The 27,468-nt window shown below is 43.3% G+C and overlaps 1 protein-coding gene across 1 annotated transcript; it reads left to right on the top strand.

Moving 5' to 3' along the window:
• Positions 1-199: 199 nt before the first annotated feature.
• Positions 200-27,301, top strand: Syce3 (synaptonemal complex central element protein 3). The gene is made up of 3 exons (XM_036208948.1): positions 200-272; positions 17,156-17,264; positions 27,028-27,301. The coding sequence occupies exons 2-3, from the start codon at positions 17,156-17,158 to the stop codon at positions 27,183-27,185; spliced, it is 267 nt and encodes an 88-aa protein (XP_036064841.1). The 5' UTR covers positions 200-272; the 3' UTR covers positions 27,186-27,301.
• The last annotated feature ends 167 nt before the right edge of the window (positions 27,302-27,468 follow it).

The following is a 27,468-nucleotide window of genomic DNA, read 5'->3' as shown; positions in this document are numbered from 1 at the left end:
GCTGCGGGAAGGATGGACACTCAACCTCGGGCCATCTAAATCCAGAGTGAGAGCCCGGAAGGCGAGGGGGGGGGGGGGAGCACCGACCATAGAACAGGCCCCGCCCACTGAGAAGTCCCGCCCTTAGGGAAAAGCGAGCCAATGAGGGCGAGAATCCAGTTCCGGGGGCGGGGCTAGTAACGGAAAGGGGCGGGGCGTCGTTGCCAGGAGTCCCTCCTTCCTCTCCCGCCGCGTGGGCTGCGGAGCTGAGCAGAGCGCGGGCCCGGCCAGAGGTGAGCGAGGCCTGCGCGCCCAGGGCACTCTGGGGCTGGGTCCCTTGCCCTACTCACCGCCTCACGTGAACACCGTCAACGCTGTAGCTCGCCCCTTGCTTCCGTCCCGCACGCCTCACCTGCCGCTTCTGGCACCCCGCCTTTCACCTTAGTGCCTACACCCCCAAGCCCAGACGCTCTCCATCATAGCCTCACCCACAGCCCGACATCCCACCCTTCAGTCTCCTCCTCCCACACTCCAAGCACCTCCCCTCAGTCTTGGGTAGCACAGCCAAACCGGCCCCCCTTGATCGCCTCACCCACACTTTTATCCCTCAGCGTCCTCAGCCCACACCGGAGATGCTTCCCCTCATCGCTCATATCTTTATTTCCCTCCCCTCGGCTTCCTCAGTCCCAACCCCAGATGGCTCCTTTCCTCAACCCTGTCCCTTATTCCCCCTCAGCTTCTTCACACCGCACCCCAGATGCCACCCCTCATCCTTACCTCCCTCCCCGTCAGGTTCCTCATCCTACACCCCCCGATGCCTCTGCTCACTCCTTTCAAGCCACACCCTTGCCTCTCCTCAGCTTCCTCACCCCACAGCCCAGATGCCTCTTCTTGTCCCTTCGACTCCACACAGGACCAGGCTTTTTCTGTTGGGCCACCCACCAGCTCCCAAATCACGACACGGTGACTTATTGGTCATGAATGCTCAGCCTAGCTTAGCCTCGTTTCTTGCTAGCTCTTTTAATTTCAATTAACCTGTTTCTCTTTATCTACCTTTTCCCTCTGGGTTTGTTACCTTTTCTTTCTGTGTAGCTTACTTTCTTGTCGTCTTTATGGCTGGCTGGCAGTTGCCTTGCTTTTGGTCCCGGGCATTTCCCTCATTTTCTCTCTCTCCCTCCTATTTACTCTCTCTGCCCGCCAGCCCCACCTATCCCTCTCCTGCCTAGCTATTGGCCGTTCAGCTTTTTATTAGACCAGTCAGATGCCTTAGGCAGGCAAGGTGAAACAAATGCATCTCATCTTTACATAATTAAACAGATGCAGCACAAACAAATGCAACACATCTTTACATCGTTCACAAAAGCAGCGTAAACAAATGTAATGCACCTTTACACAGTTACAGTAACATTCCACAGCATAAACAAATATAACACATCTTTACATAGTTAAATACAACACCACACTCTTTTTTTTCTTTTTTTTTTTTATTATATTTGTGTTTTAATTTTACACATCAGCCATGGGTTCCCCTGTCCTCCCCCCTCCCACCCCCACCCCCACCTTCCCCCCATCCCCTCCCCTCCATTCCCATCTTCTCCAGGGCCAAGACTCCCCTGGGGATTCATTTAAACACCACACTCTTATAATCCTCCCCCCAGCAGTTCCAACCATACCCACATCCTTCTCTCTCCCCTCATCTCCTCACCCTACACTCTTACTTCCTTTCAGCTTCCTCAACCCACACCCTAGATGCCTCCCTTCATATCCTCATTCCACACTTTATCTCCCTTTATCAGCTTCTTCAACCCATATCCTTACCTGCTTCCCTCAGTCTCCTTGTTTCTCTAAGACTCTGGTCCAGTCTCCATACTCTTCATTCGGTCTCCTTACTCTATATCCCAAAACCCCTGCCCTTAAGCCTCTCATCTACAGTTAAAGACCCCACTTCTCACCCTACTTGCCACAAACACTTCCCTTCAGCTTCTCTTCACACCTGTGGTTTGAACAAGAATGTCCCCTTATTTCCCCACCCCCACCTCCTGAGGCTCATGTATTTGAATGCTTGGTCGCCAGGGAGTGGAACCCTTTGGATGGATTAGAAGGATTAGGAGGTGGTATAGCCCTGTTTGGAGTAGGTGTGGCCGAGGCTCACTCTCTACCAGGATGTAGCTCTCAGCTACTGTTCCAGAACCTGCCTGCATGCCACTATGCTCCATCCTATAATGATACTGAACTAAACCTCTGGAACTGTAGGCAAGCCCCCAGTAAAATGCTCTCTTCATAAGAGTTGCCTTGGTCATGGTGTCTCTTCACAACAGTAGAACAGTGGTTAAGAGAGAAGTTGGCACCAGAGAGTGGGTGTTGCTGTGGCAGGCCTGGCCATGCTGCTTGTAGAACTTTGGAACATCGTATTAGAAAAGCAGTTGAAGGCTTTAAATGGGGCTTAATGGGCCATACCAATAGGATTGTGGAAGACAGTGGTAACTGTCTTCCTGAGAACAGTGTAACAGTGTAAATTATGATGGCCCAGCTCATCAAGTTTCAGAGGGGAAGAATATTAGTAAGTCACCTAGAGACAATTCTTGTGATATTTTGGCAAAGAATGTGGCTGCTTTTTGCTCTTGTCTGAAAAATCTACCTGAGGCTATATTGAAGAGTTTTGGGATCAATGGCATTGACAGAGGAGCTTTCAAGACAGCCTAGTATTGACTGTTTCAAGTGGTTTATTCGTGATTGTTCTTATATAGATCTATGTACAATGAAAAGGAACAAGCAGGGCAAGGGGAATACAAAATGTACAGTTTGAGAAGAGGGATACCAGAAAATGTTTTATTGGAGCCAAGTCCAGTGCTCAAGGAGATAAGAAATTTAAAGAAAAGCCTAATGCTAAATGGAATAAAGAAAGTGGTGACTTCAGGGCAAGCCCCCACTCAGCTAAGCTTCCAACTTATGAAAAAGAATTAAAGGAAAGCTTAAATAGTGAAGGAAACTATCAACATCAGAAAGCTGAGTCAATTATAATTGAATGAGGGGGCCATATTCAGCCCCAGCAAGCAGCAGGACTTGGCAGCTTCGGCCACAGTTGTTCTGGCTTTAGAGTCAAGGATACAAAAAAGGGGTTGTGGACACTTCCTCTGCAGCTAAGGAAAGTTAGTAAGGTTAGGCATTTGTCAGGAGAGCCCCTGCATGGAGGCTTGGAGAGGCCATTGTGTGAAACTGTGAAGGTGAAGCCTGGATTGTACTGGAGACCCCAAGATGTTGAAGATGCCAGAATTGTGAGATACCTGCCAAGAAGAGCTGCAGTCCAGGTGTGGAACCAGCCCAAGAGAGAGAAGCATGTTGCAGTCAACAGAGCTGAAGAATACTTTGGCATCAGATAATGGAAATGCAGAATTTAGAGTTTGCCCTGCTGGTTTTTATTTTTGGCTTTGGTTCAGCATTTCCTTGATGTGTTCACTTTCCTAACTTTTGGAATGGTAATGTATATTACCATTATGTATATGTGCCGTGATATGTTGGGAGTTTGTGATCTGCTTTTTAATTTTTATTTTATGTGGGGCTTACCAGTTAAGAGAATGCCAATGGAGTCTCAGAAGAGACTTTGAACTTTGGATTTTTAAACAGTGTTGAGACTGTGATAGACTATGGATGAGGACTTTTGAAGTTGAATTTTGAATGCATTTTTGTATTATGATATGGGTACAATCAATTGGGGGCCAGGGAGTGGAATGTGTTGATTTGAATAAGAATGGACCCCATAGGCCTATTATATATTTGAATGCCTGGACAACTATTTAAAATGCAATTAGAAATTGTACTGGTTTAGGAAAGTGGCAGTAAGTACCACTACTAGTTTTCATGGCTTTGCTATCTGCAGGTAATTGGTTAATTTTTAAAAAAAATATTTATTTATTTATTATGTATACAGAAGAGGGTGCCAGATCTCATTATAGATAGTTGTGAGCCACCATGTGGGTGCTGGGAATTGAACTCAGGACCTCTGGTAGAGCAGTTGGTGCTCTTAACCTCTGAGCCATCTCTCCAGCCCATTGGCTAATTTTATAGTGCCAAGCATGAAGCCCTTCCTATTGAATGGGCCTTAAGTCCAATTAGGTGGCTGTTGGTCACCCACAAGGACCATCATTGCATCTTTTGGAATATCTTGTTGTGCCAGTTATTACGAGTTCGTAGGCATTACAGCTGGATAGGACTAATGTTTGCTTTTTTCCCTTGGCAGTTTGCATGGCTCCTTCCAGTTCTATGAGAGTTAGTCCTTAGGGATGAGACTTCCAGGTCACATCCGAATTGGTTCTTCCAAGTCCAGTGTCCAAAGTGGGTGGTATCATAAGCAAAAGGATCTTGCCTTCTTTTTCTGTAAAGTACTAAGGGCATCAGCTGCAGTCTATATTGTTTTGGGGGTCTCTTGAATTTCCCTGACCAAAAACTCAAAAGGAAGTTACCTATGCCTGGCAAAGGGCTTGTTTGTTTGTTTGTTTGATGGTTTTTCAAGACAGAATTTCTCTGTATAACAGTCCTGGCCATCCAGGAACTTGCTCTGTAGACTGGACTGGCCTTGAACTCACAGAGCTCCACCTGCCTCTGCCTCCCGAGTGATGGGATTAAAGTTGTGTGCCATCACTGCCTGGCATGGCAGAGGACTTTCTAATAGTTGATATGATAGTCTATGGGTTTTTTGAGGGGAGGAGTGTTGTCACCCCAGTTGGTGTAACTCCAACTCAACTATATACATACATATACAATTCCATATAAACATATATACATTATATGTAATTTTAAGTAAACACAACTCCCTATGGCATTCAAATATCCTAAGTGTTATTTGCCTCTCTCCCTCTGTGTTCCCCCTGTCCCCTCCCTAGGTAAGACTTCCCACCTATTTTCCCATTTCCCCCTTCATAGCAACTATGTCCTACTAGTCACCTCTCCTGCTCCCCATAGACTTTTTTGTTTTGTTTTTTGTTTTTCAAGACAGGGTTTCTCTGTGTAGCTTTAGAGCCTGTCCTAGAACTCACTCTGTAGACCAGGCTGGCCTCACACTCACAGAGATCCGCTTGCCTCTGCCTCCCAAGTACTGGGATTAAAGGCATGAGTGACCACCATCCAGTAGACTCCATTTTTTTTTTTTTTTTTTTGAAACAGCACCTTACTATGTAGCCTTTGCTGACCTGTAACTCCCTGTGTAGGCCAGGATGGCCTTGAACTCATACAGATCCACCTGCCTCTTCTTCCTCAGTGCTGGGCTAAAGGTGTGTGACACCACACCTAGGTACCATCTTTCCTTCATAATTTTCTGGTTTCTGTAGCTATTTGGATTATATACTCACCGTGGTTAGAACAAGAATGGCCCCCATAGGTTCATACGTTTGAATGCTTGGTCCCCATTTAGTGAATATGTCTGGGAAGGACTTGGGGGGGGTGGCCTTGTTGGAGGACGTGTGTTACTGGGGGTGGGCTTTGAGGTTGCAAAAGTGCATTGCTGGCCCAGTACTTTTCTATCTGAGCAGTTTTAGGGAATGAAAACACTCACACACATTCTCTTGATGGTTTTGATGGTTTCATTTCTTTATTCTCTCATTTTTTTTTTTTTTTAAGCTGAGGATCGAACCCCAGGCCTTGCGCTTGCTAGGCAAGTGCTCTACCACTGAGCTAAATCCCCAACCCTTCATTTCTTTATTCTCTCATTTTGTTCTCATCATGATGATATTCTCTCATGTGGTTCTCTCTCATTGCTCCATCCTCTCAAGTCTTTTTACAGCTTATATATCTCAACAAAAACTTTTTCAGGCAATCCCAGAGTCACGCAAAGGCCACATTCCATAAATAGGTGAATGATTATAGAAATCATGACTATGTAAACATTTTGAACTCGCTGCAGTTAGAGAGTAACTGGTGAGTGCTGAGTCTACAGGCAGTGAGACCATATATCCTCTAATTAGGCCCAAGCCAGCCTTTCTGAGATAAACTGTTATGCCTTTTAGTATCAGCTCAAGTCTGTACTTTCCAAGATACTATGGAATAATAACACTAAAATCTTAAAATATACTTTTTGTCCTGTGTGTACCTCCTGGTTCTCCAAGAACATCTGTAGCCCTCATTTGGGGCTACAGAGTCAAATCATTTCTTATATCCTTGACTAGTCAGAATATATTTTCACAAATTGAGGGAATTAGGAATTAATCATTTGTCAGCTAGCAATAATTGAACTGTTTTGTATTTACAACCTAGCCAGACTGCTCAATATGTCCTTGTGAACTAAGATAGGGAATGTTTATCTAAAAACCCACTAGCAAGGCATCTGGTCTAATCTAAAGCTCTTTTGAAGCTTTATATCAGCTCATGGTGCTCAGCCATAAAATTAAAGAAATTTGAGCCATTCTGGCTCCTAGTTTATCATTAATTTGAGCTGTGATCCGAAGCAGCTTCTAGGGGAATTTATGGGCCTTGACTGTGTAGCAAAATCCTTGTATTCATTTTTATTCATCAAAATTATACATCTTGAGGAGGAGTCATCTTTTCGACAATCCACAGATATAAATGCCCATTAGATAGAGATGTTTTCATGAGGTAAATACACTACAATACAGGTGGGGGGGACTCCCCACACTATATACATTGTAGCAGCAAGCATGCAGGGACACAATAGAAGCAAAATACATTCTGGAGTCTGTATTCTCCCAAGCCTTGCTTAAGCAAGACATACCCATCAGAGAGTTTTTCTTCTGGTGGGCTGACACCTGAACTTCAGTTGCACCTGCTGTTCTTCTACCGACTACCAGAAGCCCAGTCTCTCTCTCTTCCTTTACCTGCTGCCTGCTAATCAAGATGTAATGCTCTTAGGTACTGCTCCAGTGCCATGTGTATGTGTTTCCTGCCATGAAAGTCTTGGACTCTACTACCCTTGGGAAGCATGAGCCCCAAATTAAATGATTTCTTTTATAAGAGTTGCCTTGATCATGGTGTCTCTTCACAGAAATAGAATGCTAAGACACTCATATCTGAAGATTCAGCTAGTATCCACAAATAGGAGAAAAATGTGTTCTTTCTGAGTCTGGATCATCTCACTCAGTATAATCTTTTCTAGTTCCACCCATTTACCTGCAGATTTTCTAATTTCATTTTGCAGCAATAGTGTTCCATTGTGTATATGTAGCACATTTTCATTATCTACTCACCAGGTGAAGGATATTTAGGGTATTTCCTAGATCCTAGATAGTGTAAATAGAATGGCACTGAATGCAGCTAAGCAGATATCCTATGCAGTAGGATGTCAAAAGCTTTGGGCATATGCCCAGCAGTGGTATAGCTGGCTATATAGTAGGTTTCTTTTTACCTTTTTGAGAACTTTCCCACACTGATTTGCAGAGTGGCCTAAGTTTGGGTTTTATTTGGTCAAAACAGGATGTCCTATAGCTTAGGCTGGCTTCAGACCTATTATGTAGCTGAGGGTAAGATAACCTTGAATTTTTTTTTTTTAAGATTTAGTTATTATGTATACAGAAAAGGGCACCAGATCTCATTACAGATGGTTGTGAGCCACCATGTGGTTGCTGGGAATTGAACTCAGGACCTCTGGAAGAACAGTCAGTGCTCTTAACCTCTGAGCCATCTCTCCAGCCCCCAACCTTGAATTCTTGCTCCTTCTCCCTCTAACTCCCAAGTGCTGGATTACAAGCATGTGCCACCATGCCCGGATACTTCAACTTCTTACATGAACTTTTATGCCAAGGATAGTAGCACATACCTATAATCCTAGTACTTGAGAGAAGAGGAAGGAGGATCAGGAGTTCACAATCATCTTCAGTTACAAAGCAAGTCTGAGGCCAGCCTGAGCTACATGAGACCTTGTCTCAAAAATCAGCAAAGAAAATAAATTAATAAATAATTGACATTTCATTTTTAAATTTTTAAGTCTAACTTTATCTTATTTAGTGTACAAATTCCTAAAATTTTGAGAATTGTATACATAAGTGCACTGTACTTGCATAATTTTTACCCCTCCAATTCTTCCTGTATACCACCACCATCTCTCTCAATTTTATTTCTTCTTCTTCTATAACTATTGCATTACACATGCATATATAATATATATAATCTCTCTCTCTCTCTCTCTCTCTCTCTCTCTCTGTGTGTGTGTGTGTATGTGTGTGTGTGTGTGTGTGTGTGTGTACCTCCTGAGTCTAATAGTGCTGCCCATATGTGCATGTGTTTAAAGTCAACCACTCAGGGTTGGGTACTTGTCCCTGAAGAGAGCTGGTTCTCCTCCCTCATCAGCCATTGACTGCCTATAGCTGTCTTGCAGCAGTTATCCTGGTCCTCAGACTCTTAGAATCTTCCCACCTCTTCTTCTGCAATAGTCCTTGAAGCTTAGGTGTAGGAGTTCTATAGATCCACTTGGGGCTGAGCACCCCTTGGTCACTTAGTCTACATTCCGAGCATTTGTGGATCTCTGTAATAGCCTCCATCTGCTACGAAAAGAAGCATCTTCGAAGAAGACTGCGAGCAGCACGTATCTGTGAGTGTGAGAATGAGTATTTAGAAGGTAGCTGTAAGCCACACTATTTGGCAGTATGCTAGTAGCAGATTATCCTCTAGGGTCCGTGACCTCTTCAGCCATGGGTTCTTGGCTAGGTTTATAGTACCAGGCATGACCTCTCCTGAATTAAGCAGGCTTTTGGTTAACCCCAAGATACAAGTGCCTTTGTTGCACCTTTGGGGATTTCTTGCCAGTCCAGTAGTTGTGGTTCCCAGACTTTACCAGGGGTAGAATTGTCGATGGCTTTTCTCCTCTGGCAGCTTACTCGTCGCCCTTTGACACTGTGAGAGCTCACCCTTGAGGAAGATGCTTCCAGATACCAGTTTCATTTCTTCAAGTACTGTGACAGATTTTTATGGTGTCTTCAGCAATCAAACAAGGACAATGGCAATAACCTATATTGTTTTTTGGAGAGGTCTCCTAGATTTGAATCTTTAGGTTTGAGTGTGTAACTTGGCATAACCAGCCAGAAAAGCAAAAAGGAACCATTGGGGGGGGTGGGATGGGTGAGAAGGAGTTCTAGAGAAAGGTGTGGTAATGACAGATGCTAGAAAGGAAGAAAAGAGAGGTTAAGTGGAAAGCAGGAAGGGAAGATAATGTAAAGGGAGAGGAAGGAGGAATAAGTAACACTAAGAATGTTTAGAAAAGCCATTGGGAAACCTATTGTTTTTATTGACTGATTTATTGATTGATTTGTTTGTTTGGTTTTGGTTTTTTGAGACAGGGGTTCTCTGTGTAGTTTTGGTCCCTGTCCTGGATCTTGCTCTGTAGACCAGGCTGGCTTCAAACTCATAGAGATCCACCTGCTTCTGCCTCCTGAGTGCTGGGATTAAAGGCATGTGCCCACCGCCCGGTGAAACCTATTGTTTTATAAGCTTACTTAAATATATGTTTAAAATGGAATTACCCTACACAGTTGAATAACACTGCCCCACAGGAGCTACATGCAACAAAAACCCCAGTGCCAGGAAGATGATACCTCTCTTTGAGTTATTAGTTTATAAGTCAAATTCTAAGTCTAGTAGCAAAATTTAGTAATAATTTTTAAGATGTTTGTTGTTGTTCCATTTACAAAATTAAACTCACCTAATTATAATCTTAATATATTCTATCTCTTTAAGTGCCTGAATTGTCTTAATAAAACCTTCATGATTTCTTAAATAGTTAGGGTCTTTTGTTTGCTTGGTTTTAAGTTTTGGTTTGGTGCATGTGTGTGGTTTTCTGACAGAGTTTCAATATGTAGCTCAGGCTCCCTTAAAACTCATGATGATCCTCTTGCCTGTGCTTCTCAAGTGCTGAGATTATAGCATATACCACCAAGCCCCATTCTCTTAAGTAATTCTTTTTTTTTAAAGATTTATTTATTTATTATGTATACAGAAGAGGGTGCCAGGTCTCATTACAGATGGTTGTGAGCCACCATGTGGATGCTGGGAATTGAACTTAGGACCTCTGGAAGAGAGTCAGTGCTCTTAACCTCTAAGCCATCTCTCCAGCCCTAGTAATTCTTATAAATAACATATCAGACTTACAGTAAAATTTGTGTTCTCTTAAATGTCCTAAACTGCACAGAAACTTTGGCTAAAAATTACAGTCTGTAATCAATTACACATCTTAAAGTAGAATAGTAAAATTGATCTATTACTCTAATACATAATTCTCTTTTATATCAAAATCCAAATTGATGAATATTCAAAATTATTGTTTTTATCCTTATAAACATTTCCATCTTAATGTCCTATTTTCTCAGGGTTGTAAATTACTCACATACAGTGGTGGTTTGAAAGAAAAATGGCCACAAAGGGAGTGGCACTATTAGGAGGTGTGGCTTTGTTGGAGTAGGTGTGGCCTTGTTGGAGGAAGTGTGTCACTGTGGAGGTGGGCTTTGAGGTGTCGTATATGTTCAAGCCACACCCAGTGGCTCAGACCACTTCCTGTTGTCTATGGGTTAAGATGTAAGAACTCTCAGCTCCTTCTCTAGCACCATGTCTGCCTGCATGCTGCCTTGTGTCCTGCCATGATGATAATGGACTAAACCTCTGAACCATAAGCCAGCCCCAATTAAATTTTATAAGAACTGCCGTGGTCATGGTGTCTCTTCACAGCACTAGAAAACCCTAACTAAGACATATACTAACAAAACACATTTTTCTATACAGTTTTAGGGGATTCCTTCTATTGAACTTTTTAGAGCTTCCTTTTCAGTTCAGTAAAATTCCTCATGATGGGAGAAAAATGGTTAGAATGCACTGGACTTCCAGAACATGACTGCCCTACTCTTGTACTTCTCAGGTTACTTATCCTTAGTGTCTGGATGGTTCCTTCACATTATTTCCCCAGTCTTTGGTGCTAGGCCTCTTCTCCATCTGCACCTCTCCATTAGTAATCTAATCTTTGTCTTTAAATATCATCTCTATGTGGATAGCATTCACATTTCTCTCTCTAGTTCACCTTGCAGAATTCACTTATCCAGCTTCCCCATGTAGATGCATAGTAAACATAATAAACTTGTGTTTGTGATGGTTAGTTTTAACTGTCAACACACTCTAGAATCACCTGGGAAGAATCTCAATGACAGAATGTCAGTGTTCTGTGTTACAAGGGACAATTAAAAAGAGTGGGTCACTGCAAGATGCAATTCAAGCTCTGCAGTAGCAGGGAAGAACAGTTTTGAAGAACAACCATGCAAAGACGTAATTTATTGATGGTTACACAAAAGTTGTTTTTTGGGTAAATCTATTTCTTTATACCAAAGCCCCAATCTAATCTACATGTTTTGTAAAGGAAAGCACCACATCCCTGCAACTTTAGTCTTTATTGTATACTGTTTACAGTACCCAGTAATGCAAGACGCTCCAGGTGTGCCAGGTGTGCCAGGACTGTCTTGCTGCAAAGGCTGTATAGCTCCTTCAGAAAAACAACTTTATAGATAACAGAAAACAATCACTGTTTTCGACAGTGATTTCTTCAAGGTCTAAGTACTTCTAGGAAACAACTATTTATTCAGAAGTTTACCCTACAGTGAAAATAATGATTTCATTCTAATGTTTTTAACCTAGATTCAATGATTCTACTAACTTTTCCTCTACAAAAGAGTATTTAGATCAGGTTGGCCTGTGAACAGTCTGTGGGAGAGTAGCTGGACTCTGTTGACTGAGGTGGGAAGCACTGTGGGTGGGACCATTCCCTACGTTTGGGTCCTCCCCTCTGTTAAAGTGGAGAAAGTCAACCGAGCATTAGCTAGCATGTGTGCATTCATTCTTTTTCTCTACTCTTAACTGTGGCTGTGACCCAGTGTTTCAAGTTCCTGCCTTGACTTTCTCACAGTGGTAGACTGTAACCTGCAAGTGTAAGCTGAATACAACACCCCTTTCCTTAAAGTGGCTTCTGTCAGGGCATGTTGTCATAGCAATGGGAAGCAAAGTAGGACAGAAAATTAGTATAGAGTGGGGTTGTGGCTGTGATAAGAGGGAGGGAGGGAGAGAGGGAGGGAGGGAGAGAGGGAGGGAGGGAGGGAGGGAGACAAGGAGGCAGGGAGGCAGGGAAAGAGAGAGAGCTCATGAGGAGAACAGAGAATAATTTTGAGAGTCATTTTCACGGTGTGGATTTCCAGGAATTGAACTCAGGTTGTCAGGCTTGGCAGAAAGCACTCTTACCAGCAAAGCTATCTCACCTGTCCTGGAATTGCTTTTTGTGCAAAGAATGTAGAACCATTTGGTACTTTGGGCTAGAAAAGCTATTGAATGATTTAAACAGAGCTAAATGGGCCATTGTTGTGCTTGGGGAAAAAAAAGAATACTAAGAAAAATGAAGGCAGTGGAGGCCCAGCTCAAAGGTTTCAGATGGGAATGAGCTCTACTAGGAACTGGGATAATGACCATTCATGTGGATAATCGTTCTGCTCGTGTCTTGAGATCCTGAGTGAAGCTGAATTTGAAGGTAACTGACAGGTTTATTCAGCAGAGGAAATTTCAAAGTAAGATTCAGGTTGATGCTAAAAAAATCAGCTGTAACTGAAAAAGATCAGTACTATTGTGGAGAAGCTTCCTGCTCTGCACTGGGTGGAGAAAGATATCAGATCACAACAGTGTAAAGAGGTAGGAACTCCAGGACAGGTCAATGTGTGAGTCCTGGCTATGAAACATGGAGGAACCATACAATAAAGGTTCAAAGATGGCGTCCCACTCTCAGCCCACTACCGTGAACCCCACCTATTCCTAGAAAACTCTTAGAAAAACAGGGCAACAAGCTGGGTGTGGTGGTGTGTGCCTTTAATCCCAGCACACGGGAGGCAGAGGCAGTCGGATCTCTGTGAGTTTGAGGCTGGCCTGGTCTACAAAGAGTTCCAGGACAGCCAGGGCTGTTACACAGAGAAATTTGTTTCAAAAAACCAAACCAAACCAAACAGGCCAACATAAAAGATGGATTTTCCCATAAGGAATGGCCCCATATTCTAGAAGTGACACATTTCAGATCCCAAAAGACCTGTACCTCAAATCTGCCTCATGCCTGTCAGAGGCTTTCTGCTCCACCCCCAGAATCCCACCCTTATCCTGGTCTGGTGGCCTGTACCTGTAATCCCAGCACTTGGGAATTGGAGGCAGGAGGATCAGGAGTTCAAGGTTGTCTACATAACAAATTTGAGGCCAGACTGGGCTACATGAGACCATATCTTTAAAACAAAACACATGCCAGGTGGTGGTGGTGGCGGCAGCGGTGGGCGGCGCACGCCTTTAATCCCAGCACTCGGGAGGCAGAGGCAGGCGGATCTTTGTGAGTTCGAGGCCAGCCTGGTCTACAGAGCGAGATCCAGGAAAGGTGCAAAGCTACACAGAGAAACCCTGTCTCGAAAAACCAAAGTAAACAAACAAACAAACAAATAAATAAATAAATAAATAAATACATAGCACAACTTGCCTTTAACAGTCTGAGGATGGCCAAAGGGAGAGTCGGACCTCTGTGGCAGTCCTTCATCCCTTCCTCTATTCAGTCAACACACATTGAGCACTTGCCCTTTTTCTACCTGAACTAAAACTGGGAATAGCCCATTGGAAACACAGCCCCAGCTCTCTGATGCTCAGAGTCCATTTGAGGAGGTAGACTCCACAGTCATGAAACCAGCTGAGAGGTGCCATTGAGGAGGGCTGCAGAACAGGGTGGGAAGGCCTAACTGCAGAAAGGGCCAGGAAAGCTTTTCCCACATATCCACATGTACAATGAGAATAACCCACCACGGTGGGGACCCATCCCTCTCTGTTTATGGCCATCTGGATCACTCTTTCATATTAATAAGTGTAGAGAACAAAGAGCCTTGTGCACACAGATAAGCACTGGAGAAGCCAGGCAAGTTTACCACACAGCTTACCTATTCAACAGGATGAGGTGAGAAGCTGCTCTTCCTGGAATGCTAGGAATGATGTCATGTTACAGCCTGGTGATCCTGTGCTGTCTAATGAGACAGGCTCTGCCTTTTCTCCCAGAATTTATGTTTTCACTTATCTAAAACCTTTTCCCCGAAATCTTGAGCATTACTTTTAGACCATAAAACCCGCTCTTATGAGTGAGGTCACTTGTGCTTTACCGCAGCCTAAGTGCTGTGTAGATAACATATGCAGGGCCAGACCAGCCCTGACACCCTCAGACATTACGTTTACCTCAGTCAAACTCCCTAGACCTCAAGTCGTGGGCACTAATTCTGGGTCAACAGTACCCATTTTTGTGAAAGAAACCAGATGTACTTTGTAAGAAATCTCAATGTAACCATGTCTTAAATTGTTGTGCATTTGGGTCTGAGTTAATTGTTATCTGAACACTTTTATCAAAATTATGCTGTGCTTAAATATGGCTAAAGTAAAATGATCTGGACCAGACTCTAGAAGTCTTGGTCCAGCACCAGTTACTGTAAAATCAGGCTGAGCCAAGTCATTCTTGAATGCTGGTGGATGTTTTTTTCCATGCCTGCTGTAAAGCCTGCAGGGAAATCACCACAGATAAGTCTGCTGTTTCCCTGATAGATCAGATAACTTTATATTCTATCTTTCTTTTTTCTTGCCTAGCCCAGAGCATTGTAGATAAATAGATGAGGATCAAATATGCTCAAATGAATTAATGTGAGGAGAATTAAAAAGTCAGAACCCCCCCCCCAAAAAAAAAGCCAGGTGGTGGCGCCTTTCCTGGAACTCGCATTGTAGACCAGGCTGGCCTCGAACTCACAGAGATCTGCCTGCCTCTGCCTCTGAGTGCTGGGATTAAAGGCATGCGCCACCACCGCCTGGCTTAAATAATGTTTTTTATTAAGTGCTTATTATGATAGTTTCTATATTGACCAATATATGTTTAATCCTTACAAAAACCCTAGTCCACTTTATATAGCTACTATTACCAATTGCCTATTATAATTTACAGCACTATATTGATGCAAAGATAAGTCCTCATATATGGAAGTATCAAGATTTGAACCCAGAAAGTTCAAATCCAGAGTTTGCATGTGGTCTTTCTAGAACACTGCCTCCAGTGTCTAGTAGAATTCTTCTGGAATGTTATGCTGATAGTCTGAAATTTTCTGAATCATTCCATATTTTAGAATTAAGCTAACTGTGGGCTGGAGTTTAAGTTCAGGTGGTAGAGTGCTTGTCTAGCATGTACAAAGCCCTGGGTTCTATCCCTACCATGACATAAAGCCAGGTGGTGCATACCTATAATCCCAGCACTCAGGAGGTAGAAACAAGAGGGTCAGGTTTTTTTAAGGTCATCTTAGGCTACATATCAAATTTGAAACCAGTCTAGGATATATGAAAACCTGTCTCAAAATTTAAAAATAGAAGTAATCTAACCTAGGCTCCATGACTGTATATTTATATTATGTTAATAATATTTTTGTGTTTATCTGGGTATCTGTCACATTTTGGTTTTTCATATGGTCTATGACTCTCTTATCACATTAGAGATTTCTTTTAGGTTCAGGGAATATATTTTCTTAACACATCATCACAAAGCTTGCATTTTCATTGATTCTTAATATATTTTTGTGAAAATAAATTCACCCTCACATCACCATAATAGCAAAGATTTCCCCCCATGACCAGTAAAGATATCTTCTGCTGTAATTATCTCAGTTGTCATCTTTGTTAAAGAGATGTTAGCATGGTATATTAGTTTGCTTTCTCTGTTGCTGTGATCAAACACTGACCAAAAGCAACTTGGGGAGGAAAAGGTTTATTTCATCTTACAAATTATAGTCCATAACCAAGGGAAGCCAGAGCAGGAGTTTAAGCAGAAACCTGGAGGCAAGAACTGAGGCAGAGACTGTGAACGAATGCTGCTTACTGGCTTGCTTAACTATCTTTTCTATACAGCCCAGGGTCACCTGCTTAGGGGTGTGTACGCAGGATTTTCTGTCCTGTCAGCCAGCTCCCAAATAACCACACAGAGACTTCTCATTGTTTATAAATACTCGGCTGACAGCTTAGGCTTGTAACTAACTAGCTCTTATAAGTTAAATTAACCCATATTTCTTATCTACACTCTACCACATGGCAGTACCTTTCTTCAGCACAGCATGTTCATCTCCTGCTTCCTCTGCATCTGGCTGAAGTTTCTCAGGACTCTGCCCTTCCTCCCAGCATCCTCTCAGCCTGGCTCTCCCACCTAACCTCTTCCTGCCTAGCTATTGGCCAGTTGGCTCTTTGTTAAACCAATGAGAGTAATACATGTTCATAGTGTACAAAAGGGATATTCCACAGCAGGAGAGTCACCACCCACAGTGGACTAGGCCCTCCTATATAAATTAGCAATCACAAGATGCCCAATGGGGGATGGAGAGATGGCTCAGCAGTTGAGAGCACTTCATGTCCTTGCACAGTACCCACCAGCCACATGGTGGCTAACAACTATTCATAATGCCAGTTTCAGGGTATTCAGTGCCTTCTGGACTCCACAGGCACCTGCACTCATGGGCACATACTCCCATATGGACAGACACACACACACACACACACTTTAAAAATAATAAAAATAAATCTCTAGGACTGGAGATATGGCTCAGCAGTTAAGAGAACTTGGATTCAATCTCCAGGACCCACAAAGCAATTTATAATAGACTAGCTCCGGTTCTAGGGGATCTGATGCCCTCTTCTGGCCTTCTTAGGTGCTGCATACACAAGGTGCGCAGATGGACAGGCAGGCGAAACACCCATACACATAAAAAGTAAAAAATAGATGGAACTTTAAAAATAATATTAAATTAAAATCATCAATCAATTTTTTAAGAAAAGAAAGAAAGAAAATTCCCCACAGTCATGCCCACAGAACAATCCAACTGAGGCAGTTCCTCAGTTGAGATTCTGTCTTCCCAGATGTGTCAAGCTGACAACTGAAGCTAACTATGGCACATAACAAGAATCAAAGAAAGAAGAGAACACTGAACATGTGAAATAGTCTGTGTGGACCCTTCCCACACGTTTTCACCTAACCTTCACAGCTCCTCTGGGGCATAAGCAGTGGTGTCCAACTTTGGCAGATAGGGACATAGTTGTTCAAGGACTGCTCATCTGTAAGCTACATGTGCGGTGGAAACTAAAATGCCAATATGTCCCATGCAGCCTCTTTTTGTTCACTGCCTAGATGGCTGATTCTGATCCTGGTGAAAGAAACTATGATAACATGCTGAAAATGCTGTCCGACTTGAATAAGGACCTGGAAAAGCTATTGGAAGAGATGGAAAAAATCTCAGGTAGGATGTCTTCCCAAACAAGATTCCTTCCCTTTATTTCCAGTGGCTTCATTGTGCCCTGAACTTATCAACTTATCAAGTGCTTTCTCTGACAAGGGCTTCCCTAACATCCTTCCAACTTTTATAGCTTGTAATTATTACAACACAAAATTTGACAGTTACAATGATTGACTCTGAATCACTTTGATTGTCTTTCGTGTGATTACATCTTCTACCACTGGACTGTTACCTTCTTGAGGGTAGAAATGGAGGCATGTAATTGGCATAGCACTAGGTACTAACTCAGATGCGCACCAAAAGGCAAGTGTGGGTCATTATTGCACTAGTGAGCAGAAGTCGAACAATCTGTGAACTGTTTAAGTAGAAAGGTTTGAAATGGTCATGAGACTAGTGTACTACTGAGGATGGCAGGCACAGCACCGGAATAAAGCATCATCAAGATGGGTCTATTTCTTCACTCTTGGGAAGGAATAGTATGTTGTTATTTTATTCAACATGTTTCCATGAAGCAGTAATAGCAACAGCATCATAATTTTATATGTTCTTAATTCAAAATATGTATAATTCTCGAAGCAGGTGGATTTCTGAGTTCTAGGCCAGCCTCGTCTACAAAGTGAGTTCAAGGACAACCTGGGATACACAGAGAAATCCTGTCTCAAAATAAAATAAAAGACTAAAAAAAAAAAATATGTATAGCCAGGCAGTGATGGCACATGTTCTTAATCCCAGCACTCAGAAGGCAGAGGCAGGTGGATCGCAATGACTTTGAGCCATCCTGGTCTATAGAGTTCCAGGACAGCCAGGGCTACACAGAGAAACCTGTCTCAAAAAGCAAAAAAACAAAACACAAAAACTCTTATAATCTGTGAGCCAAAATTTTGCTGCAGAAAATAATGGGGAGAAGTCCAATAGGGCATATATACCTTACTCAGATGAGCAAGCAAGATGGCTGAGCATGTGAAGATACTTGTAGCCGATCCTGACAACCTTAGTTCAACACCTGCAGCCCTCACAGTTGAAGGAGAGAATTGACTCTTACAATCTGTCGACCTCTGACCTCCACACATGCACTATAGCACATGAGCATGTGCACACCAACACACACACAATTTTAGGTAAATTACTCATAGCAGATTGTAAACATTTCTGCTTAAAAATGTTTGTAGGGTTTTTTGCCTGTATATTTGCATATACATACATATATATATATGAAAATTTTAAACACATTTTAGTTATCCTTTTCTAAGATGTATGTAATTCATTTTCTACTACAAATATAACTCCTTCAAACAGAGTAGTGTTACACACTGTAATACTAGCACTCAGATAGGCATGGCACTGGAGCAGTAACTAAGACCTTACAGCTTGAGAAACAGCCACAAGACAGAAAGAGCTAACTGGGAATGGCATGGGTTTTGAAACCTGAAAGCCCACCCCCAGTGCCATATCCTCCAGCAAGGCCACACCTCCTAATCCTTCCCAAACAGGTCTGCCAACAAGGGACCAACTATTCACATATGTGAGCCTGTTGAACAGGGCCATTATCAGTCAAACCACCACACCATTATTTCAAGATTTTGTGTTACTCATGAAGTTCTGTGTGTGTGTCTGTAAATGTTTGTGTAGATATGTATGCACATGTGTGTGCATACATGTAGAGGCCAGAGATCAATGGCATGTGTTCCTTGGATCACTCTCCACCTTATTTTTTGATACAGACTATAAGTGGAGGCGGAGTTTTCTGTCTCGACTGCTGGTCCCAAATAATCACACAAAAGCTTATATTAATGACACAATGTTCATCTGTTAGCTCAGGCTTATTATTAGCAAGCTCTCACATTTAAATTAACTCATTTCTATTCATCTATGTATTGCCACATGACCGTGCTTTACTGGTTCTCTGGCATCTAGCTTCTTGGGGCTGACCTGCCTCTCTCTCTTGACTCCGCCCTTCTTCTTTCCCTCCTTAGTTTGGTTTTTCCTCCTAACCTTATCCTGCCTGCCTATAGGCCAAACAGCTTCCTTATTAACCAGTGAGAGTAATACATATTCACAGCATACAGAAGGATCATCCCACAGCAACAGACTGAAGTGTGCTGGTCCAGCTTGGTTAGCTGACTGTTAAGCCCTAGGGATCCTCCTGCCTCCGTATCCTCAGAGTTAGGATTACAGGCATGCACCTCCATGCCCAGCGTTTTACATGAATACTGAGGATCACATGTGGTTCCTTGTATTTATTTACAAAGGAAGCACTTTCCCTAAACCATTTGCCCAGGCCTCAGCCCCCTTGGAAGAGGGGAGAGAACTTCACTGTGTAGCCTAGGCTGGCCTGGAACTCGATATGTAGATTAGGCTGGCCTCCAGCTCATGGAGATCTTCATGCCTTTGCTTCCCAAGTGCTGGTATTAAAGGTATGTGTCAGTACACCAGGCCATCTTATAAGATAGCTTAGCTACTACATTGTTATATGTCAGCTTTTAAAAGAGTATGGTGTCACATAGCTGTTGATGTTGTTATCATCACCATCATTACTATTCAGGAAGTTCCCTCTCCTCAGACCTTTTTCATATTTTCTGGCTCTGGGCTTTCCTCCTGTGTTTGATCTTCCAGGTAGTAACAGATTCATTACTTAATATTGTGTTAAACCTGAATGTTACGGTATTTGTTAGATTGTTGTTTTCCAGGGCTGGGGGTTGAGCCCAGCTTCATATATGAAGTAAATGCTATGTTCCAAACTCCTTCAAACCTATACATTAGTATGGGACAATGATGTTTTGTTTGTTTGGGTTTGTTTGAAAAGTCTCACTCTTCAGCTCAGGCTGGCCTGGAGCTTGCTGTGGAGCTCAAGCTGACTCTTAATTCCTAGTAATCCTCCTGCCTCAGCCTGCCATGTATTGGGATTACAGGCATGAGCCACCACACCTGATTTATACATATTTTTCTATGCATGTACTTCTGTGGTTTTGTTAAAAATATCCTATTAGAAATGGATATTTGGGGGCTGCAGAGAGGGCTCAGTGGTTAAGAGCACTGACTGCTCTTCCAGAGGACCCGGGTTCAATTCCCAGCAACCACATAGCAGCTCACAACCGCCTGTAACTCCAGTTCCAGGGTGTCAGACACCTTCACAGACATACAAGCAGGCAAAAATAAAGAAATAAAAATAAATAAATTTTAAAAAAAGAGGAAATGGATATTTTTCCACTTGATTTGCTAACTAATACTAGACCATAGGAAGGTTGCAGGGGTCTGCTGTTTAGTACCCTTGTGTGTTATTGGTGGTGATAACAACAGCTTCTGTTTATTATATACCACATTTATATCTTTTCCATGCTCTAAATACATTGTCTCATTTATTTATTTTAACAACTTTAGGGGGGATATATACCATTATCATCCCCATTTACACATGCGGTACCTTGGTGATAGATAATTCCAGAGCAAAACCCATTGGGGTAGTTTTGGAAAAGGACAGTGAGTAGGAAAGCATGTGATCACCATGTGTGCAATGCCCTGGGTTTATTCCCCAGCACCGGCTCTACCTCTTTTCACCCCAAGAAAAAAGAAAAAATGTAGCTAAACCCTAATAAACAGCTCATTTGGTACATTTTTGCCTCCTAAATTATTCTTGTGATGATGGTACTTAATCTTCTGTCCCTACCTAACAAAGCTCCCCGCTCCTTCAGTTTTCAGTAAGATTTTCCTCACCTCTCTAAGTTTTAATTGTCGATTCTGGAATCAGTGTACTTAAGGAACTCTAACCTTTTGCTATTTCTCTCTTCAAAATCATCACAGCTTTCCTACTCACTGTCCTTTACCAAAACTAACCCCAGTGGTTTAGGGGTTTCCTCTGGAAGCATCATATTCTCGACACCCAAATCAGTATGTGCTATTTATTGCTGCATAACCAATCCAAGAGGCTGGACACCAAAGGCATTTATTATGGCCCAACTTTAGGGGGTGATAAATCTGAACTCAGCAGAGCTGGCTGGTTCTGGCTGTTTCTCCTGAGACCACAGTATCAACCATGGCTTCAGTTTCTGAACACTTGACTGGGTACTGGAAAATCCGTGCTCAGATAGCTGTTGACAGGAGATTTTGTTTCCCTCTCTTTCGCTTCCTTTTCTTTCCTTCCTTTCTTCTGACGGAGGTAGTGACAGAGCCTTGGGAATAGTAGGCAGATAGTCTCCCCCTGAGCAGGAAGCTTCTCTGTGTGGCCTCTCATAGGGCTGGTCTTCGCTCTGCCTGCCACTTCTCTGGGACAGCGTCTACTGTTGACTTCCTTCCCGCTGTTTCACAATCTCTCATGACTCGGATGATTCTCTCACCACAACTTACCATGGACTCTTCAGGAACACAGCTGTGTCCGCTTTACACCCTGTATATAGTGCCATTGCTGCCTCTGATAATGGCGGCGGCACGGAGTGGCAATCAGTAAATGGTAAATGAATCAAAACCTCTAGAGACAGATCTGAAGTGGAATGTGACAACACACTCCTGTGATCCTAGCATTTGGGAGGGAGAGGCAAGAAGAGCAGGAGTTCAAGGTCATCCTCAGCTACATAGCAAGATTGAGGCCAGCCTGAACTACATGAGACGCTACCTTTAATAAGCAAAACAGGATGGGCATATTTCTGGAGAATCTTCTGGTTAGTTCTTCCTATTCTATATATTCTAAAATATTTCCCTTGGATCTGAAGACAAGAGGGCTATGCAAATAACAGAGTGCCTTGCTGTCTGGGTGATTTCTCCTTCCTAACAGTGCTTTGAGCCATACTGCCAGCTAACCTTTATCAGTGATTCTAACTACAGGCATGAAGGGGCCTCCTTGTATTTAAAATACAGATGTTGTCAAAGTTACTGGCAACTGCAGAATGTTGTTGGGGTTTTTTTTATTTGTTTGTTTTGCTCTTTGCCTCTTACTCTTTGGAGGGCCTGCCACCCAGCTTCCAAATAAATCACACACAGAGACTTATTCTTTCTTATGAATGCCTGGCCTTAGCTTGGCTTATTTCTACCCAGCATTTCTTAACTTAAATTATCTCATCTAGGGCTAGGTGGTGGTGGCGCATGCCTTTAATCCCAGCACTCAGGAGGCAGAGACAGGTGGATCTCTGGGAGTTTGAGGCCAGCCTGGTCTACAGAGTGAGATCTAAGACAGGCACCAAAACTACACAGAGAAAACCTGTCTCAAAAAACCCCCCAAAAAATTATATATATATATATATATATTCCATCCATCTGTTGCCTCTGGGCTTTTATCTTTCTCTATTTCTGTACGCTTTTTTTTAAACTTCTTACTCCATGACTTGCTACATAGCTGGGTAGCTGACCCCTGATGTCCTCCTCCTTTTCTTCAGTCTTGATCCTCTCTCCCAAAATTTCTCCTCCTATTTATTCTCTCTGCCTGCCAGCTCTGCCTGTCCTTTATCCTGCCTTGCTATTGGCCTTTCAGCTCTTTACAGACTAATCAGTTGTATTACTTAGGCACAGTAACACAGCTTTGCAGAGTTAAACAAATACAACATAAAAAAATACAAAACATCTTTGCATCATTAAACAAATGTTCCACAGCATAACAAATGTAAGACATCTTTAATAAATATTCTACAGCAGCAAAGCACTCTTCCTTAACTCTCATTGTAAATATGCTCATTTCATGTGTGTGGGTGTTTGCCTGCCTCCATGTATGTCCTAAACTGTGTGTGCAATGCTCAGAGAGGCCAGAAAAGAGCATCAGAAACTGGGACTGGAGTTAGAGACATCTGTGAATGGCCATATGGGTGCTGGGAACCAAACCCGTGTCCTCTGGAAAAGCAATGCCCTTAACCACTGAACTATCTCTCCAGCCCCCGAATACTCTTCACAGAGGAACCTCCTTGGCCTTGGGGATTTTTCTCTTAGAATGGAGTTCTTGTTTCATTTTGTTTGTTTTTATTGATTATATTTTTATTCTGAAAGTTTTTATTCTTCCCATGTTGGGAATCAAACCAAGGCTTTTGTGCATGCTGTGGAGGGTGTGGAGGTCTGAATGAGAATGTCCCCATGGGCTCATAAGTTTGAGTACTTGGTCCCTGGTTAATGGAACTGTTTGGGGAGGATTAGGAGGTGTGGCCTTGTTGGCCCAGTCAACATGCCAGGCTCAGTCTTACTCTCTCTCTGCCTACAACTTGTGGATCAGATGTGAGCTCTCAGGTACTTCTCCATCACCATGCCTGCCTTCCCTGCTACCACACTCCCAGCCATGATGGTCATGAACTCACCCTCTGACACTGTAAGTGAGCCCTCAATTAAATGCTTCCTTAAAAGCTGCTTTGGTCATGGTGTCTCCTCACAGCAATGGAGGTGACTAAGACAGAAAGCCCCAGAACAGAGGTGTTTTCAAGAGTGAATTTGTCTCTCTTTTATGGGCACTGGACCTTATAAAAGAAGTTTTTTTTTTCTTTCTCTGCTTTGGTCTAGGAAGCTCAGGAGTTTGAATTCTGGGTGCTGTGGGTACTGTATGAGATTCATTTCTTTGAGCTACTTTTATCCCCTGATGTTATCGTCTTTCCTGTCTTAAGCCTTTGCCCTGAGTGCCTAAATTGTTTTATAGTACAAGTTTCTAATTTTAAGCAGTTCTCCTCATCTGGGTATCCAGTTTCATTGCTTACAATTCTACATTCCACAAAATGTTGAGTATGAACACAATCCAGCCAAGTCCTTGACACTTATAACAAGGGTCACTTTTTCCTCCCAGTAATGTATTCCCCATTTCCATCTGAGTGCTCATCAGAATGGCTTTAGCATCCTGTCCAGGATTATATACATTCTCTATGAAAACAGAGGGTTTCTCTCCAAATTTCTCTTTCTTCCTGAACCAGAATCACTTTCAAAACTCCCTTCATGGCAGTGTTGTATCATGTACTTCTATATGCTTCAAAACTCTAGCCACTGGGCTGGAGAGATGTCTCAGCGGTTAAGAACACTGGCTGCTCTTCCAGAAGACCTGGGTTCAATTCTCAGCACCCACATAGCAGCTCACAACTGTTTGTAACTCCAGCTCCAGGAGGTTTGGCATCCTCACACAGACAGACATACAGGCAAAACACCAATGCACATTAAAAAATATTTTAAACAGGCTAGGGATTTAGCTCAGTGGTAGAGTGTTTGCCTAGCAAGTGCAAGGCCCTGGGTTCGATCCTCAGCTAAAAAATAAATAAATAAAAATAAATAAATAAATAAATAAATAAATAAATAAAACCCAAGGTTGGGGATTTAGCTCAGTGGTAGAGTGCTCACCTAGCAAGTGCAAGGCTCTGGGTTCGATTCTCAGCTCAAAAAAAAAAAAAGTAAAAGGAAAAGGCTGGGTGGTGGTGGCACACGCCTTTAATCCCAGCACTTGGGAGGCAGAGCCAGGCGGATCTCTGTGAGTTCGAGGCCAGCCTGGACTACCAAGTGAGTTCCAGGAAAGGCGCAAAGCTACACAGAGAAACCCTGTCTCAAAAACCAAAAAAAAAAAAAAAAAAAAAAAACCCCACCAAAAAAACACCTCTAGCCACCACCAAAGCTGGGAATACTTTCAGGTGTTTGTTATAGAAGCAAGTTGGTACCAATTTCTGACCAATCATCTGGGGATACTTCTGTGAGCCCGTTTTCTGGTTCCTCATGGCTTTACTCAGCAGGTCTGCATAGTGAAGATAATTAGGGCCTGAGTGCAGGTGTCTGAGATGGTCTGCCCTTGGCTGTGCAGTGGGGAAGTCTTTTGCTCCACCCCTTGGCATCTCTATAAATACCCTGGGGCAGAGACAGTCAGGGCCTGTTGGAATAGGTTCCAGGTCCTCTCGAGGCTAACCTGTATTTTCTATCTGTTTATCTTCACACTCTAAATCCTTCCATCTAATATTTCCTGCTGCTCACACTCAAGAAAACTCTGGGAAACTGTGGGGTTGGTGGGTAAACGCCCGGCAGATACTATAACAAATGGCCACAAACAAAGTAGCTTTAATAATAGACATTTATTTCTCAAGGAAGATCCTAGAGTCTGGGAAATCCAAGGTCAAGGTGCCAGCAAGTTCTCTGGTGAGAAGTGTCGTCCATGTCCTTCTCACTGTGTCCTCACATGGCCAGCTGCAAGTGCTGTGATCCTCTTATAAAGACACCAAGCCCATGAGGCATGAGGGCTCTGCCATCCCAGAGGCCCATCTCCTAATACCATTAACTCGGGACCATATTTTAGTACATGTATGTAGAGGGATGCATACATCCAGTTCATAACCTGTGCTAAGTGGTTCATGTAGCATATGTTTGGTTCTCACTGGAAGCTATTAGTCTCCATTTTTTGAATGAGGAGACTGAGTGAGCAAATTTGCTCCCTTGTTTAAGGTCACATAGCTAGCAGGCAGAGAGAAGGGAAGCAGACCCTGCTCTGGCTTCCAGATCCTTATGTCATCTGCTGACAGGCGTTTGGAAAGGGTGATCTGCAGACCCTTGGTGCTAGAATGATCCCCAACCTGCTAGACAAAAACTCTGTGTTGTGGAATGGGCCAAGGGTCTACATTGTAAGAAGAGTCCCAAGTGCTACTTCTAATTTAAAAATTAAAACTCCCTATTCTAGTAATAGAGTCACATGACCTCTGTTGAGACCCTGTAAGTAATTTTCCAAAACTAAATATATGCTTCTCTCCACTACTTCGAGTCTGTGATGATGTTGTTTGCATATATGTATACATGCACACCTAGCACTAACCATTTTCTTATAATCGCATTGGTTAATTTCCTTGAAGATATCGTTTCCCAAAGTATCCAATACTCTTTACCCTAGTGGAGGAATTTCAGGGGGAGATGTCTGTTGTGCTCGGCTGGGCAGAGGGGCAGACCATGTTCTGTGCAGTTCTAGAGGGAAGGGCTGCACCGGAAGTGGGTTCTGCGCACACTTCCACTGAGTCTGCATAAGAGTGCTCTCCTAGGAGGCCCAGCTGTCCTCCAGTTGTTCCGAGAAAGAGCAGAGATGCTTCTCTGTGTGGTGGGGAGTGCTAGGGATGCCTAACAGGGAAGCACCTTCCCAGGAGAAGAAGGCCTGTCCTGTGCCTTCCAGGTGTCAGGAACAGGTAGAAAGATGCCTCAGGTCACTGAGCATGAAAAAAGACGTCATTTGGGTCGGGGGGGGGGGGGGTGTCTAGAAATGGTTGGATTAACTTGGACATGTAAGCTTGGGTGAAAATCATGACTTCCTAAGAGTTACCATGCGAACCATTAGCTAGGAACCACATACAGGTAAGGGTCTAGTTTTGCTCTACTTTTCCTCCCATTCCTTATCAGACCAGCCTCCAGCTTGTTACTGTCATAGGCTTAAGTACTGACGAGTTAAGGCTTTTAGAATATTAGGAGGTGCCATTATTGCTATTGTAGAAAGTTTTATAGGGGGGCTGCAGAGATGGCTCAGAGGTTAAGAGCACTGGCTGCTCTTCCAGAGGTCCTGAGTTCAATTCCTAGCAACCACATGGTGGCTGACAACTACCTGTAATGAGATCTGGCGCCCTCTTCTGGCCTGCAGGCAATGTGTGCATGCATGCAGATAGAACACTGTATACATAATAAATAAATCTTTAAAAAAAAAAAAGAAAGAAAGAAAAAGAAAGTTTTATAGAGAGTTTATAGCACCCTATAAGCTTTCTCTTCTTGGGATACTCGGTGTCCCCCAGGGTCTGGCCCCTAAAGCTGAGACATGGCTCCCAGAGCTTCAGCACCCGTCACCTGACTGGGGCCTGTTTGGTTGTTGTAGTGCAGGCAACCTGGATGGCCTACGACATGGTGGTCATGCGTACCAACCCCACACTAGCAGAGTCCATGCGCCGGCTGGAGGATGCCTTCCTCAACTGCAAAGAGGAGATGGAGAAGAACTGGCGAGAGCTAGTCACCGAGACCAAACGCAAGCAGTGAGCCAGCAGTCACTAGCCTGAGTGCAGAAGCCAGGGGCGTGGGCAGGAGGCCCAGACGTGTAGCTGGGTGCGCAGTCCTTGTTTCTCAATAAACTTATTTTCAAGCAAAACCAAGGACCCCTTTCTGTCTCGTACTATGATTGACACAACTTCACACCAGACTTTGTGGGCAAAAAAATGACAAGTGTGTGAGGAGGATGCTTTCAGTGGGCCAAACACCGATTGGAGTCAGTTGTTCTAAGTGTCAAACTAAAGAAGGGGGAATGAGGCTGTGGGATTGCAGA

This window comes from Onychomys torridus, chromosome 16 (assembly GCF_903995425.1).
Source record: "Onychomys torridus chromosome 16, mOncTor1.1, whole genome shotgun sequence".
In the NCBI taxonomy this organism is placed as follows: domain Eukaryota; kingdom Metazoa; phylum Chordata; class Mammalia; order Rodentia; family Cricetidae; genus Onychomys; species Onychomys torridus.
This window is presented reverse-complemented; position numbering and strand designations above follow the sequence as displayed.